Genomic DNA, 17,529 nt, shown 5'->3' on the forward strand with positions numbered 1-17,529 from the left:
TCTTAGTTTTAACAGACTCGAAGGAAACATACCAGTACCAGTAACAAATGTTGAGGCTATCTTGGATTACTCAAACAATAACTTCTCTTCTATTGAACCTGACTTCGGAAAATACGTTACGAACTCCATATATCTCGATTTGTCCAAGAATAAATTGAATGGTCATTTACCATCTTCAATTTGTAGTGCAAAACAACTAGATATGCTGGACTTATCTTACAACAATTTCAGTGGATCGGTCCCATCATGTCTAATAGAAAGTGGAGAGTTGAGCACATTGAAATTAAGAGAAAATCAGTTACATGGAATGCTGCCTGAAAATATACAAGAAGGAGGCATGTTTCAAACAATAGATTTGAATGGAAATCAGTTTGAAGGTAAACTACCTAGATCGTTATCAAATTGCCAAGACTTGGTGCTCCTTGATGTTGGGAACAATTGGATTGTCGATTCTTTCCCATCTTGGTTGGGTGTTCTTCCACAGCTTCGAGTACCTATCTTAAGTTCAAACCAATTCAATGGCACGATAAGGAATACTAAAGGTGATGGTCCTAGCATCAACAACTTCACAAGTTTGCAAATACTTGATTTGGCCTCCAACAACTTCTGTGGAAACCTGCCAAAGGGATGGTTTAATGAACTCAAAGCAATGATGGGAAATGGCAATGATCAGGGACAAGTTCTAGGGCATGCAACAAATTTCAGTACAAGATTTTATCAGGATACCGTCTCCATCACATTCAAAGGGCTCGAGCTTAGTTTCACCAAGATGCTGAGCACTTTCAAAGCGATCGATTTCTCAAATAACTCATTTGATGGTCCTATTCCAGAGTCGATTGGAAGACTTGTTTCGCTGCATGGACTTAACTTGTCACACAACAATTTTGCGGGACAAATTCCATCTCAGTTTAGTAACTTCTCTCAGCTGGAGGCACTTGATCTATCTTGGAACAAACTTTCAGGGGAGATCCCACAAGATCTAACCTCTCTTACCTCTCTTGAATGGTTGGATCTTTCATACAACAATTTGTCCGGAAGAATTCCGCGAGGCAACCAGTTCTTAACATTTTCCAACGGTTCATTTGAAGGTAATGTGGGACTCTGTGGACTTCCACTGTCTAAACAATGTAGCACCCCACCGTCAATTTCTCCAAGTGCAGCGTCTCCTCCAGAATCCAACAGTTTGTGGCAGGACAAACTTGGTGCCATTCTTCTGTTCGCTTTTGTTGGCTTGGGGTTTGGAGTGGGCTTTGCATTGTCACTGGTGTTACGACTGCGTTGGCGCATAGAAGGATGGCTTTGCAAGCACTAATGATCCATATGCGATACTATAAGCACACAGTATATATGTATTGTATTAAAACTTTTTTCCTGAAGAAAGAAATGTCGTGTGTTTGTCTGTGTGAGCTGTGTTGTTAAGTAAGACACAGCTTAATAAATCCCATTTCTATGTGGCAGGAAGTTCTTGTATGTCTGCTTCATTTCGTTTGTATCGGATTGCAAGCTATTTGTTTAACGTTGTGCTTAACAAGTACTGATATGCAGTCCTGGAAATAAGATATGCAGAACGTTTGTGTACTGCAGTTGTTAAACGAGAGTATAAGTTGTTTCTTTGGTACTACTCGTGTGCGTTATTTCAGACATGATGCTTAAACTGTCAAACAGAATAAAGCTATCAACTAAAAATGGTAGGCCGAACATAACTTAATTAGACGCGTGCTGCAACTCAGTCTCAAACTCAATTTGGCATCAGCAGTACAGCTAGGACTTTGATTGCAAGTTCACAAAAATCTGAACCAAAATTAGTAGAGTGAGAAATAAGAATCGAATTCCACAAATTAAAACGCATGTCCAGGGGCAGTAGTCTGCGTGCAGGAACCTCCATGGACAGCCAAGTTCTGCACGGCGGCGCATCCGAACCCTCCCCAATGACCTTAGCCCCTAGCTATCTCCTCGCGAATTGAAACCCGAGCGTGGGTCCAAATTAACCAAGGATTTGTTCATAAACCGGAACAGAAATTTGAAAGAACTTTGGGAACGGAGATGAACTCTCCGGAAGATCGGGCTCGCGTCTGGCGTTGGATTTTCTGGGAGACAGTTTTCTCAGTAACTTAGTCAGTAACTCAGACATGCTCGATCGATCAGGCATGACGACGAGCCATCGAAACATCGATCCATCTTGTGGTGTGGCAAATGTTCATCATACATTGCAAGAGTGGCATCCAAATGTTCATCCTGTCGAGGAACAGCTCATTGACAACTCCCCGAGGAGCAAATTGACATAAACATGCAGTATATCTCAACAAGAGTCTGATTAGCGAAACGTACTGTACAGGACGGGGAATGATGCTATACAACATTAACTACCGTAGCTTGCATCAGGCACGGGCAAGGGGACCTTGACTCATGAGTAGCAGGTCGTCCTTTAAACTTTGAATTAGTCCAAGTCTCCAAGAGAACGAAACATGTAGCTCTCCAGTGCAGAAACAGGCCAGTTAATGTGCGCACATCAAGGTGCACCACCGTATTGCACGGGCAATAACATTGGCCACATAATGGTGTGGTGCACAAGCTTTCATCTTTTTTTTGACCACACACAAGCTTTCATCTTTGATTAGCAATCTGTGTCATTGAACACAAACCTACTCCGTATACTGTTAGGAAAGAGCTAGGGAAACGTACTGCACATGTTTCTATATCTACCCTGTATTATATATCATCTTGAGCACCAGCTTCAAGTTGTAAACCAGTAGAAAAGATGAGCTCCAGGTGGCCACAAATTCACTTCATCCTGCTACTAGTCACATTCTACTCCACCAATACCACTGCCAGTGGCAGCAATGGCACCACAACCCAGTGCCTGCCTGATCAGGCTGCGTCTCTACTCCAGCTGAAGCGCTCCTTCTTCCACAACCCCAACCTCTCGTCGTGGCAACATGGCACAGATTGTTGCCACTGGGAGGGTGTCGTCTGCGACAGGGCTTCTGGTCGAGTTAGCACTCTGGACCTCAGTGATCGTAACCTGCAGAGCATCAGTGATCTCAGCCCAGCACTATTCAACCTCACCTCTCTCACCAACCTCAGCCTCTCTGGTAACGATTTTGGCCTGACCAGCCTTCCCAATTCCGGGTTTGAGAGGCTGATCAAGCTCCGAAGTCTCGATTTGTTCAATACGAGGTTGTTTGGCCAGATACCAATTGGAATTGCGCACCTGAAGAATTTGCTTACGCTTGATCTTTCCTCCAGTTATGGTATGGATGGTCTTCCCTACAATGATCTATATCTTCGAGATCCAAGCTTTCAGACGTTAATAGCAAATCTGAGCAATCTAAGAGATCTCTATCTTGATGGAGTGCGCATCTTAAATGGTGGATCAACTTGGTCAGTTGACGTAGCAAATTCTGTTCCTCAACTACAGAATGTTGGTTTGTCTGGATGTGCACTATATGGTACTCATATTCATCATTCATTTTCTCGACTCCGTTTTCTAGCAACGGTCTACATAGGAGGAAATGGAATTTCTGGCAAGGTTCCATGGTACTTTGCAGAATTTTCTTTCTTAAGCGAGCTTGACCTGTGGGACAATGATTTTGAAGGACAGTTTCCCACAAAGATCTTCCAGCTAAAAAATCTAAGATATCTTGATGTGTCCTCCAACCCAAGTCTTTCTGTGCAACTACCAGATTTCTCACCAGGAAATAATTTGGAATCATTATATCTACATTGGACAAACCTTTCTGATGCCATACCAGACTCTTTTTTCCACCTCAAGCCGTTGAAATACTTGGGCCTTAGCAACATAGGATCTCCTAAGCAGCAAACTGCTTCCTTAGTTAACCTTCCATCCCTAGAAACATTGTCGCTCTCTGGATCCGGCACACAGAAGCCATTGCTCTCCTGGATTGGCAGAGTTAAGCATCTGAGAGAGTTGGTGCTCGAAGACTATAATTTCTCCGGGTCAATACCCTGGTGGATCAGAAATTGTACGAGTTTGACAAGTTTAATGCTCAGAAATAGTGGTTTATCTGGGACAATACCTTTGTGGATTGGGAACTTGACCAAGCTTTCCTATTTGGACTTCTCATATAATAGCCTCACAGGTATGATCTCATTGTGTGTTCTAACTTCTTTTTTTAAGAATCTGTAGGAGAGGCTCTGACGGAGAATTGCGTGTTCTAACTGTTGTTGATTTGAGCTCTATGTGTGTATTTGAATTACCATGGAAGCACTTGTCTGACCCAGTGCAATGCAACCAACAACAAAACAACTATCTTCTTGGTTCTCGGCAGCACCGTATGTTCCACAGACTATTTGTTTACAGGAAAAAGGTTCTTATTTTTCTAAAAAAAAAAGATGCAAGCTCTATTTATTTATTTATTTTGAGGGAAATGCAAGTTCTATTGGTATGCATGGGACGTAATGATGCAAGCGTTTTTTCTTTGTGTTACCATGTAAACTTCCGAGCTGCATAGTTATTAGTTTTAGCCTGATTATCTAAGAGGGGAAGGTGATGGGAACCCTCCGCTTGAGTCATGAATATATGGCTCTAATATAGTTTTCAGCATTTGAGTAAAACTAAGTATAGCATACCATAAATAGGTTGCAGAAGCAGTAAAATGAGCATTTATGAAAGTGAACATACTAGCAGCATCATATCATGATAATATTGATCATGTACGAACATGATCTAAAATTCTCCAAAGTTCATGTGGCATCTACCAAACGATTCTCGAACATTCCCATCCCAATGGAACACCCCCATGCCGTCCATTATCTTTCATAAACACTTTGGAATTTTGCCTGCATGGGGAGAAAAAAATTAACATCTCAGAATATGACTGTTGGAATTGCATTCAAACAGGGATTAAGAGGGAGAAGAAAAAAAATGCAGGCTTAACAAAATATGCCTCTCCATTGCATACATTTTAATTCAACAGATGGGTTACACCTTCTATGTTGATTCCCACCATTAAACCTTGCAAGCTTTGAAATTTTGGCCCTTATGCACACATTGGTCTGCCTACAACAGGCTGAAATTCTAACAATAATTTGAAGATAGGGGTAGTGCGCACAATGACGCTTATTGACCAGTGGAAGTAGAAAGGAAAGATTTGCCATGCAATTGCATCTGCTACAAGATATTCTATCCTATTTTAGATTAGGAGAATTGTACCATTGAATTTTAACTATTTTAAATTAGAAACAAATTAGGGGCCAACAAAACATGAGCATTGTACCATTGAAGTTATCATATCTAGGATTTTAGAAAATAGCATTGTACCATTGTAGAGAAATGGTGCTTATGGACGAGAAGGAACAGTTTAGGAAATCATTGAATTGTCAGACTATATTAAATTCGAAATATGAAAGAAATAAACCATGGGCTCACCAGAATACAAGGCGGAGCTTATCTAGTTAAAGTTTTTTTTGACATAAATTATCTAGTTTAAGTTAAGACTGGCGTTTCTTTTCCAACTGCAAAATTGCAAATACGAAGCTCTTTGGTGTATATTTATCGTGCATTTACCGTTCTTTTCTCTCTCCATGCAGGCAAAATTCCAAAGGCTCTGTTTACTCTCCCGTCATTGGAAGTGCTGGATCTATCATCAAATGAACTTCACGGACCTCTAGAAGACATTCCAAATCTTTTGTCTTCCTTTCTGAACTATATTAACTTGAGAAGTAACAATTTTACAGGCCATATACCCAAATCTTTCTATGATCTTACGAAACTTGGATACCTCTGGCTTGACTCGAATCACTTTGATGGCACATTTGACCTTAGCATTCTTTGGAAGTTAAAGATGTTGGAGTCATTAAGTCTCTCCAATAATATGTTATCAGTGATAGATGATGAGGATGGCTATCGTCAATTGCCTTACCTCCCTAACATCAGAACACTAAGGCTAGCATCTTGCAACGTTACGAAAATTCCAGGTGTGTTAAGGTATACAAATAAGTTGTGGATCTTGGACCTTTCGAACAACCGAATAAATGGAGTCATACCAAGTTGGATTTGGGTGAACTGGAAGGATAGTATGTATTCGTTGAAGCTCTCAAACAATATGTTCACTAGCCTCGAAAACTTCCCATCCTTTATTCCTATGTACAATTTAGAGAGACTACAACTTAGTTCCAACAGACTTCATGGTAATGTACCAATACCACTTACATCTAACTTGTTTGGTGCTTCTGTATTAGATTACTCAAACAATAGTTTCTCTTCTATTTTACCTGACTTTGGTCGGTATCTTCCAAACACCACTTATCTTAATTTGTCCAAGAATAAATTGTACGGTCAGATACCATGGTCTATTTGTACCATGAGCTCTCTTGTGATCTTGGACTTATCATACAACAAATTTAGCGACATGATTCCATCTTGTCTAATGCAATGTGGCATCAACTTCCGTATGTTGAAGTTGAGACATAATCATTTGCAAGGGGTGCCTGAAAATATTGGAGAAGGATGCATGCTTGAGACAATAGATTTGAACAGCAACAGAATTGAAGGGGAGATAGCCAGATCACTAAATAACTGCAGAAATTTAGAGGTTCTTGATATTGGTAACAATCAAATTATTGATTATTTCCCATCTTGGTTGGCGAGTATGCCCAATCTGCGTGTTCTTATATTGAGATCCAATCAATTATATGGCTCGATAGGAGGCCCTACTGAAAGTGATGCAACCAGTAAGCACTTCTCAGGTTTGCAAATTATTGATTTGGCCTCAAATAACTTTTCTGGCAGCTTGAATTCAAAATGGTTTGACAAGCTAGAAACAATGATGGCAAACTCTAGCGGTGAGGGTAATGTTCTGGCCCTTGGTAGAGGAATTCCTGGGGATTACTACCAAGAAAGCCTCACATTTAAAGGGATTGATCTCACATTTACCAAGATCCTGACTACTTTCAAAATGATTGATTTCTCAAACAACGCATTTGATGGTCCAATCCCAGAATCAATTGGGAAGCTCATTGCTCTACATGGCCTGAACATATCACATAACACCTTCACTGGGGGAATCCCATCAAAGCTTGGCAACTTAGCTCAACTCGAGTCACTGGACCTCTCAGAGAACAAGCTCTCAGGGTTGATCCCGCAGGAACTAACCATCCTAACGTATCTCGCAGTACTGAATGTCTCCTACAACAATTTGATCGGATCGATACCAGAAGGGTCACAGTTCTCGTTGTTCACCAACAGCTCATTCGAAGGCAATGCAGGACTCTGTGGAAGGCCACTGTCCAAACAGTGCAACAGTTCAGGTACCGGAATCCCAAGCTCAACAGCCTCATCACATGACAGTGTTGGGACCATACTGTTGTTTGTGTTTGCGGGATCCGGGTTCGGAGTCGGCTTTGCCGTGGCAGTGGTGCTGTCGGTGGTTTGGCAGGCCAATGGTGGAACTGCAACCATTTCCTGTTCCACCAGTGATGCTGTAACTTTGTGGTTTTTTTTCACGGGGAACCAGTGATACTGTAACTTGTCAGGTGTCAGTGCGTTATTTGGGCTTGTATGTAACCTAAAGTACTTGTTTAATCATAATGCAATTTGGCTCCTTTTTGTATCACAAAGCGTAAATTAAGGGAGCAGAATCACCTGTGAAAAGATAATCCTCCCCTGCTTGACCACCCATCTCATCGTGAAACCCTTACTGTGCCCCAGTCATTAATCAGATGAGATCACCTGAAAAGGTACGTCAATTACAAGATCAGTTCCTAGTAATTCCCTGCACCAATTTGAACAAAATGAGATGTGCGTCTTTTGCTCCCACCTGTGAGATGCAGCCGTTCCCCGTAGGCGCATTCCCTCGAACACCTGGAGCGCGACGAAGGAAACGACGAACCCCACGGCAGTCGGCACCATCTCCTGCTTCCACCTTGGCTAGCTGCCCCTGCGCTCAGGCACGGCGCGAGTGGCCGCGGCCACCAGGGAGGGAACCAAGGGGACGCCTCGTATTGTTCTCGATTCAGTTATTTACTCCTCCATTTCTCCAAGCTGCCGCTATTGCTGCTGCACACTGGACAGAAGCAGAACAGAACCAGAACTCGGCCCGTAACGTATAATAAAGCCCACTGCCCAGGCGTGATCGTATGAAGCGGCCCAGGCCCGTGCGAGCGTCTGTCAGTATTCAACAGGCCTCTGTCAGTAATCGACGCGCACATGAGTACATGGCCTCCTTCAAATCGTCCTCTCCGGTCGCCGGGCCACGGTTTGGGAGTGAAGGAGTAAATGAGCAAAATTATATGTTTATCGTCATAGGCTAAGCAGAACTAGAAAGATTGATGCATATGTATAAATCAAATGTAAGTTTTTTTTTGTTTCGTAGTGCAAACCCAAATGCACTGTTGCATATTAAGCTTCACCAAGAAAGAACTCGAGACCATACGGTTGATCAAAACATTGTGACCGTTGGAAAAAAGAAATTCACCACTTGAAATTCTAAAACTCGATCGATCGATGATGGCAAAAGCAGGTGACAGATCTTTTGCACTGCACATATATCAGACGTCAAACTCAATAAACTTCAGACAACACACAACACAACAAACTTACCTTGTTCAAGGAAAAGTTCAGGAAAAAAATGTATACCTTACCGAACAAAGTACGTACATACCAATGATACCACGATAGCACCAACAACAACAAATATTGTTCCATGAAACAGGAGCAAAACAGAAAGACACACACAGAGAGATCGATCATCCTTCAAATTACAAACATTCCCCTAAAAAAAAAATCCAAAGCGCTCCCCCACTCGTCCAAACCATCAGTACTGCTTCGTGGGCGCGCAGGAGCGAGGCCGGAACGCGAGGGGACCAGCAGCATAAACCACATTCTCGACCCCATCGGCGACCCACCGCTTCCCTTCGTCCCTCAACTCGGCCCCCTCGATCCCGTACCGAACATTGGTCAGATCATTGCAGCCCTTGTCCGGCGACGACAGGAGCCTCACGAAGCATGCCTTGGAAGGATCCCCTTCGTAGAACTCCTGCTTGCCGTCGGCCACGCCGATCTCGGCGAGGAAGTAGCCCTGGGCGTCGGCTTTGGCTACGCGCGATGTCTTCACCCGGTTCTTGGGGTCACGGCAGGTTACCGTGACTTGAGCGTTTGGGATGGGCGTTGCGGCGTCCAGGCATTGGGAGTTCCGGTGGGCGCAGGGCTGGCAGAGTATCAGGCCTTCGATTCTTAGGAATAGCTTGTTGTTGTTGGGTGTTTGGGGTTGGGGGTTGCTGTAGCCGGCGTTGTCGTTGTTGGCCGTGGCTAAAGCCAGGAGGGAGAGGAGGATGGCGAATCGGATGATGGGCGCCATTGCTGGATCAATGGGTTTTGGAGGCGGAGCTAGCTGCTGGCCGGGGTTGTGTTGTTTGTGTGGGAATTGGCGGGAGGGGCGGGGATGTTACATATAGTGCGCGGCAAAGGTGAGAGATTAAACAATGGGCTTGATTAGACGTGCGGCCATGTAGGTCTCTGGCCGGCCGGCGACGGGCTACGTGAAGGGCAGTTAGCAGTAATTCGTTGCGCTCTTGGGTCAGGCCGCCGTCGGTGTTGCCGTCTTGGGTCAGACAAATGGAGATTGCGTTAGCATTACATTATTATTACGGAGATCGCGTGATGATTGGTGTGTTTGTGGACATCCAGGAGCAAGGATTACGTGCGTGCTGATCACAATTGTCGTTTGATTAGTTAATTGGTTAATCCAGACACGTTGACCTTTTTGTTTTTCGGATCGTCCGCATGCGCGTGGCCGGGACCGGGGCCGGGTTCGCTCTGATCATTTTCTCAGTTGCATGAATCTGATAAATACTTGTCGTGGTTTTAGTGCAAATTTAGGAACGGAGGGAATAGTTCGTAATGTTCAGAAAACATGTTTACAGAAGTTTCTACCAAACACAATGTACATGCATGCAGTAGAAAGCTTGAGTGCTGGATCACACCCATATTATGCTTGATCTTCTTGCAGTTTAAACAATGTTATTACTCCTGAATTTTGTCTAAGCCATGCAAATGAATGATGTGCCAAAAGGATTAGATCTGAATTATTGTTGATGTTGATTTCTAATACTGCTTGCATCATACAGTGCCACTGCATGTCAAACATATTGGGCTGGGCCAAACGCTGCACCAATGAACTACGCAGTCCTTTTTCCAAAGAGAAAAAGAACTACGCAGTGGGCTCCCAGCAATCCATGGTCAAAAGGCCGGCAAAGAACCGGGCCCAGATCCAGTGACCGGCAAAAACGAATCGAACAAAGCCCTTTATATAAAATTCGGCCCATGTTCGCGAGATTTCCCTCTTCCGATCGCGACGTTTTGCCCTAATCCACAGCACGCCCCCCTCCCTCTCCGCTGCGTCGCGAATACTCTGTTCCGCCCCCGCGGCCTCTCGAACGCTCCCCAAACCCTAGCTAGGCGTGGTTCCCATGTCGGGGTCGTACGGATCCGACGACTACCGCGGCGGCGGCGGAGGTGGCTATGGCGGCCGAGGTCTCGTCCGGATCCCGTGAGTCGCCCGCGTTTCTGTTTCTGGATCGGTGTTCTGACTGCTTGGTGTTTTGCGTAGGTGGCGGCGGCGGAGGCGGTCGTGGGCGAGGAGGCCCCGGAGGATATGGCGGCAGCGGTGGCGGCGGTGGGGCATATGGAGGTGGCAGTGGCGGAGGGTACGGCGGTGGGGGGAGAGGTGGTGGTGGAGGGGGAGGAGGCTATGGCGGCGGTGGCGGAGGCGGCGGGAGAGGTGGCGGGCGCGGGGGAGGACGCGATGGCGACTGGGTTTGCCCTGACGCGAGGTGCGTATCGATTTCTCGTTATCTCGTTCTAGGATTTGGCGTTGGATTCGACCGATCCAGCCGTGGTCTTCTGTACTACCCTGGGAATTTAGGTTTGCAGGCTCGGGATAGGTCAACCCTCGTGTAGGATGTTTGCTTGCCCTGTTTAGGTGGTTGAATTGTTGGCTTGTTCGACCTAGGGTTTGCTTGTGCCACGATGTAAACTATACCTGTTTTTTAGTTTGATGTGCACCCGTGTAATCTTCCTGTATATCAATGTTTCTTCTTAAGGTTGATGTTTCATGACATTTGACTGGGAGCTTAGGATGTAGTTCTGTGATAAGAATTTCAAACATCATTTCATTATCATGGCTTGGTTTCATTTTGTGCTAAATGCCCTATGTTTTTACATTTTTAACTTACGATACGATGCAATGATTTTCATGTGTGAAATTTACATTCAAACAGATGGTAGGATTTTACACGTTGTTATTGTATATTTGCCCCACTGTGCACTTGGCTTATTATTTATTCCCCTGTATCTCTAAAATTTGATCTTACACCAGATCTCCATATATTTAGTTGATGTTATGATGTTACTGGAAAATTGTTAAGAGTATAGAGCTTCTTAAACACCTTCAGTTATTCTCATACTAAGGTGATTGTCTTAAGACTTACAAAATTATGAACTCTTGTTACAGCTGTGGTAACGTGAACTTTGCAAGGAGGACTGAGTGCAATAAGTGTGGGGCACAGTGCCCTAGTGGTGGTGGCGGTGGTGGTGGCGGTGGCGGTGGGTACGATAGGTCTGGTGGAGGAGGTGGAGGGTACAATCGTGGTGGTGGTGATCATGGTTCAGGAGGTGGTGGTGGCTACAGCAGAGGTGATGGGGATTACAGCTCTGGTGGTCGTGGTGGTAGTGCTGGTGGAGGAAGAGGAGGGTATAATCGTGATGGTGGTAGCGGTCGTGGTTTTGACGACTACCGTGCTGGCGGTGGTTACGGTGGAAGAGACCAAGATAACAATCAAAGGGGAGATAAAGATTCCTTTGGTGACGGTGGCTATGGACAGGCGCCCCCTAAAGGTCCTCCATCCTATGGCGGGCCTGCAGGTGACTATGCACCGCCCCCAAGTTCCTATGGAGGCAACAATGTGTACAGCTCGGATTCTGCAGTGCCTCCCCCTAATAGCTATGGAGGTGGTCGAGGATCTTACCCACCAAGCTATGGTGCCCCACCTCCAAACCCATATAGTGGTGGTGCACCTGGGGGTGCAGGAGGCCTGCCGCCTACATATGATGGTGGGTATGGTGGTCGGTCTATGCCTGGGGGTGGAGGCACAGGTGGTGCACCGCCACCTTATCAAGGTGGCGGCGGCGGTGGTTACAGCAACAATGCTACCCCTGAACCAGCTACGAAGGTTAAGCAGTGTGATGCAAACTGTGATGATTCCTGTGACAATCCAAGGATATACATATCAAACCTGCCTCCTGATGTGACTGTTGAGGAACTGCAAGAGCTTTTTGGAGGAATTGGCCAGGTATGATTTACCTTCTCTTCAATTTCTTAGTATGTAATAGTCAGGGACTGCATGCTTCCTGGATTTATCACTTCTGATGTAGTCTTGTAGTGGTGTTCCTTAATTGAATTGCATGCATTAGTTCTTTATTGCCTGGTTTTATTCCTCTTAAAATCGTATCCTTTTCCACTTCTACTGTTGTATGTTGTGGTGTTTTCGGCAATCATTGTTCGCAAGAAGCATGTAACTTGCACATGTGAACAATAGTTGTTTCTATAATCACTGCATTGGTTGGGCACCTTCTGTTATATCTTTAAGAAAATGTTTATGTAAACGAAATGTTACGTTTCTGTGGCAAGTATGGAAAGGTGTGTTGTCCATCTTAGTGCGCGAGTAACATTGGATAGTTAGTTTGACATGGTAGTAATGATGTTCCATGATGATGTTCTATATGCTCATTTAGTTTTACTCTTAAATAGTTCAACTTTTTTCTTCTTTTAGCTCAACATATGTTTATTTTTTTTACTTCATCATATAACATATTATTAGCCACCATTCGCGTGCTTTAGAATTTAGTGTTCTTTCTATGTGTGCCATGGTCCATTTTTTGGTTCCTTGTCTTCTGGTTTGCATGATTATGCATTTTTGAATAATCGCAACCACTTTCTTTTACAAGGTTGGAAGGATCAAGCAAAAACGTGGCTACAAAGACCAGTGGCCCTGGAACATAAAACTCTACACTGATGATTCTGGAAAACCCAAAGGAGATGCTTGCCTTGCTTATGAAGATCCTTCTGCTGCTCATGCAGCAGGCGGATTCTACAACAGTATGTTTAGTGCCGAGTTTGCACTGATGCATTATATGCTTCTATTTAACGCTTATCACTGGGCAGTCTATAATGTATATTATTATTTTCATGTTTCAGATTATGAAATGAGAGGCCATAAAATAAGTGTTGTGATGGCCGAGAAATCAGCACCTAGAGCTCCTACATCTGGTCATGGGTAAGTACTTGTTCGTTTATCCATAAATATAAATTGTGGAATGCAGTGCCATCTCTGGGCCAAGAACTTTGTATTACATGTCTTAATTTACATTTGCCGCCTATTGTCATGTTCTTTAGCCATGTTTCTGAGGCTTCAAACCATATTGTGGCTAGGAATATGCCATGCATTGTAGGATTATTTCATTCTTTATCTTAAACTTTTGGATGTAGTGTACAGAATGTAACCCAACCAAGTTAACACTAAGCAAATTATGATATTTTATACAACTAAACATTCCTACCATGTTACATGGCCTTTAAATCAGCATATAACTTACTGCATAATGTATTTCCAATTGAGTATGTATAACTAAAATCATGATCGATGCGTTATGTTTATATATAATATATTCATGCATTACTTACTGTGCAGGGGTGGACGTGGTGGCGGCTATGGTGGGGATAGACGCAGGGACGGAGGAGGCCATGGACCTAATAGAAACCAGGGTGGTGGTTCGCGTGCAAGGCCATACTGAAAACATTAATAATTACTAAGATTATCATCTGTGAGAAACCATTTCTATTCATGTTCTCCGGACTTGTACTCATACAGGAGCTTAAGGTAGGTTGTCTGCTTTCCCTGGACTTGTGTTTCCTTGTCATACTCCAGTGTTTGGTCGGATGTTTGTTTACCAAAAGTGATTGATCTATGTCATGTGAATTTTTCCTTAGAACAGCTGGATAAGCTCCAAATGCTGGTAGGTTTGAGATGTTATTTCAGGTGAGTGCCGATCTATTATGATTCTGCTTTTGCTCTCTTGGTGATTGGTTAATGCTTTATTTTCCTTTTTGATCTAATGCTTACATTCCACATGGTTCTCAGCCGGTGGATCAGTACTGTAAGCTTGGATTTTGCTGTGGAGAACAGGTAGGGGGATTTTGATCAAACCTATGGGCTGCAAATTGCAATGTGCTTATGTGGATATTATCTGCATGTACTAGCTTCTCCTGTTGGCACATTTAGTCACAAGTATGTTCGATGAACATGTAGGGCGATTTTGATCTATGAGCTGCAAATTGCAATGTGCTTATGTGGATATTATCTGCATATACTAGCTTCTCCTTTTGGCACATTTAGTCCCAAGTACGTCGGATGTTTCTCCTTTTGGCACATTTAGTCCCAAGTAAGCTCGATGTCACACCGAGTGAGAATATCGGCATAGGCAAATGGCAAATTATGATGCCAGGAAGCCAGCCTCTGTTACAGTAGCACCATGTCTTCTCCTCTCGTTCCATGACTGCGTCCGTTTGTTTGTCTGGCTAACGTAGTCCCATGAATTATTGAATGTTGCTGTTATAAAGTTCAGATGGCAATGTTCCAGCTTTCTCGTTATTCGGTGATTATATAACTGTCCGGTAGAACGTTCTGTTGTCTATTTACTTGTACGATCAAGATTAGCAAGGGATCGGCAATACAGAAACAGAATGATGTGTAAACGTAATTGTGTGGCCAAGAGCGATGTTTGGGTCTGGGGTGGGGATTGACAATAAACGTAGTCTACTTACCATAAACGTGGACGTGGATCTGTGATGCACCGTGAAGGCTAATTGCTCTGATCGGTCTGCAGGTGTACGCAGAACTCTTTTATCCTGCCGTGTGTTTTGGTTGAAGGGCAATCCAGCGTCATCGGAGGTTTTAGGGGGGCAACTATGTTACTGCAATGCCTTCTTTTTTCATGTTCTGAGAATTGGGTAATATTACATGTGTGATCTTCTATCTGCGTAGATGTTTCGTATGTATTTTTCTGTAGTACTACGCTAGCAGGACAGCCAGAATTTTACAAATGAATGCCATTCGACCTTTCGGATTATCCAGTGTTAATTTCACATATCACCCGTGTCAAGGCGTCAAGCTTTCGTGAAATTGAGCTCTCACCTGGTATTAAACTTCCCGACCTCTTGCTTCCCTGCATCCTGTTCTCACGAAATCACACACCGAAGACAGCAAATCAATCCACATCAAAGCCCCGTTTTCCCGAAATCCATTTCCGTTTTGTTCATACTCTAAAATGGAGCTAGCCAAGGTTGTTGTGTTTGTTTGTGCACGGTGTCATAGGAAGCCAGCGAGCCAGCAGCACAAAGCGTTGCAACGGCCGAGCCCGGCGGCCAGAATCCGGTGCTCAGTTTTTTATCTAAAAATAAAAATCCGGTGCTCACCTCCTCTCCTGCACCGAAGAGATCCTTCCCGCAAGCGATGCCGAGGACGAGCTCAGCCGTGTCCTCCGGTGTCCAGCGATGGCGCTGCTTTGAAGTTTGAACATTTTCCAGCATCTGGCAGTTCAGATCGAGCTTGGGTGTGTCTGTACCATGACGCGAGACGAGGAAGTCGGCAGAAAAACGATATTGTTGGGTCAAATTTGGCATCGGAGCCCCTAGCTGCCCCCGATTCAGAAAAACAAATATAGGTCTGGCAATGGGTCCACAATCGGGATTGACGATGACAAATGTGGTCTTTTGCATTCGACACCTGCAAATAAATTATGGAAGGCCTTATGGTGCAGATCTGTCATTTGCCATTTTGCATACCCTTCTTTCACAACAATAATCCTTCTACTCCTCTCGAAATCTTCTTCCCTCTCTTTTTGCTTTGTTGTCAGCTTCATCGGCCTTGAGCAGCCTCGTCGATGTTGCCCATCGGCCTCTTAGTCTCACCGCTGCTTGAATGGAGGCACGTTAACGCCTCGATCAGGCGGCCATCCCGCAAACCTCTTCCTTTCTCCTCTAACTTCTTCCTCTATGCGTCGTTTTCCTCTTGATTCTTCGTATTCCTTTCTACTCCGGCACTACACAGCCTTGGATCGGTGAGATTGAACACACTTAAAGATTTTTTGCTTTAGGACCAAGTGTCTTCGAGCAAATGTATAATGGGTCCTAATCTTAGTGGTGCCATGCCATCATAGGATAATTGTTGATTTGGATAAGTGAGAGAAAAATGTCTCACTCTTCTTAACATGAAAGATAGAACCATTTTCCCGGTGTAATAGATTTTATCTTTTCATCGCAAGTTCTCTTAATTAAAAAATTTGGCTACAATTTCTTAATAATTTTTAATCACCACGTATTTTTATATTTACGAAGAATATACTAAGGGAGTGGCTCCGCACTCGTCTTTGGGCAATGCACCATCAATTTGGCAAGGGGGAAAAAGGAGAACTGCCAAGTACAAACAAGAAAAAAAAACATAAAGTTGATTTTAGATGTTAGTATGACCACACATGAACAAAAAAAGAGAACCACTAAGTATACAAATAAGAAGAAAAAACACACAAAGTTGATTTCGGAAATTTAAAATGTTTTGTGGTTCAAATCGTCTACCCGATTCACAATCAATTTTCACAATTAGCTTCGTATTGATAAGCGTTTGAAAACTGTATCCCACCGTCATATGTTACAATTTAGTACTTTTTTCGGGGTCCGATGTTACCATGCCCTAATGCATGAATTACCACTCTACTATGTAGGAAGTTGTCATCGTGGTAACGGTTGTCCGTCAGGCTATTAAGTACGTCCGCACCCCAATGGTAAGGAATGCTAATCACCATGGTACAAATATGTCGTCCATGTGTTTTTAAACATCACGACGCGCAAATATCGTCATATTTCATAACAAGTTACCCTGCATCATATATTGGAAATATATTACCACTTTGGCGATGACTAGTACCACAAACTGGTGAATATGTGACACATCATTAGCGTCGTGGTGACTAATACTAAAAGTATGGCAACTACATCACCACTATGGTGGTAACCTTTTACCAAACATGTGGTAAAAACATCAACACTATAATGGTAACTTATTTTATAAAATGATGAGCACTAGCTAGCGGCATCCATGTTGTAGCATTTCCTCATAACTTTTTGTGCATATATAAAAATTATTAGATCAAATAAACTGACACATGGTAACTTCGGACCAATATGATGGTAACTTGCATGGCACAAAAAAAAGAGGCGAAACATACTCATATGTTATATTGTTTTGAATATCTCGTCGAAACAAAATCCACGGGGAAGAGAGATCATAATCGGAGTAAATAGTTTGAGAAATAAAACATTTTAAAAATACAAATGAAATGCAAGCGAGCAACATTTTAGCCACTCACTTGTGGCAGTCACACGCTGGCCCTAATCCGCGACATCGCGCCATATTACAGTCAGTGGCGAAGCCCGCACACAAGCAATGGATGCAGGT

At 43.6% G+C, this 17,529-nt stretch overlaps 3 protein-coding genes across 9 annotated transcripts; 2 read left to right on the top strand and 1 right to left on the bottom strand.

The window, feature by feature from the left end:
- The first annotated feature begins 2,325 nt into the window (after nt 1-2,325).
- On the top strand, nt 2,326-7,571 carry LOC100832230 (receptor-like protein 9DC3). The gene is made up of 2 exons (XM_003565325.4): nt 2,326-4,100; nt 5,551-7,571. Exons 1-2 carry the CDS (start codon nt 2,759-2,761, stop codon nt 7,476-7,478), a joined length of 3,270 nt encoding a protein of 1,089 aa, XP_003565373.1. The 5' UTR covers nt 2,326-2,758; the 3' UTR covers nt 7,479-7,571.
- A 1,203-nt stretch (nt 7,572-8,774) lies between these two features.
- LOC104583028 (non-classical arabinogalactan protein 30) lies at nt 8,775-9,317 on the bottom strand. Its single transcript, XM_010234680.1, has one exon. The coding sequence runs from the start codon at nt 9,315-9,317 to the stop codon at nt 8,775-8,777; it is 543 nt and encodes a 180-aa protein (XP_010232982.1).
- Nucleotides 9,318-10,317: 1,000 nt separating this feature from the next.
- Nucleotides 10,318-15,163, top strand: LOC100837382 (transcription initiation factor TFIID subunit 15b). Of its 7 annotated transcripts, none has more exons than XR_001406409.2 (9): nt 10,318-10,492; nt 10,569-10,791; nt 11,472-12,309; nt 12,965-13,115; nt 13,215-13,293; nt 13,708-13,896; nt 14,007-14,055; nt 14,158-14,202; nt 14,903-15,163. XR_001406409.2 is itself a non-coding variant. In XM_003569009.4 (6 exons), the coding sequence occupies exons 1-6, from the start codon at nt 10,429-10,431 to the stop codon at nt 13,808-13,810; spliced, it is 1,458 nt and encodes a 485-aa protein (XP_003569057.1). In that variant the 5' UTR covers nt 10,318-10,428; the 3' UTR covers nt 13,811-14,005. The 7 variants fall into 7 exon arrangements, 1 of the variants encoding a protein (XP_003569057.1); XR_001406410.2 differs by having other exon boundaries at nt 14,012-14,055; XR_002963607.1 differs by lacking the exon at nt 14,903-15,163 and adding an exon at nt 14,326-14,640.
- The last annotated feature ends 2,366 nt before the right edge of the window (nt 15,164-17,529 follow it).

Source organism: Brachypodium distachyon, chromosome 2 (genome assembly GCF_000005505.3).
Source record: "Brachypodium distachyon strain Bd21 chromosome 2, Brachypodium_distachyon_v3.0, whole genome shotgun sequence".
NCBI classification, from domain to species: domain Eukaryota; kingdom Viridiplantae; phylum Streptophyta; class Magnoliopsida; order Poales; family Poaceae; genus Brachypodium; species Brachypodium distachyon.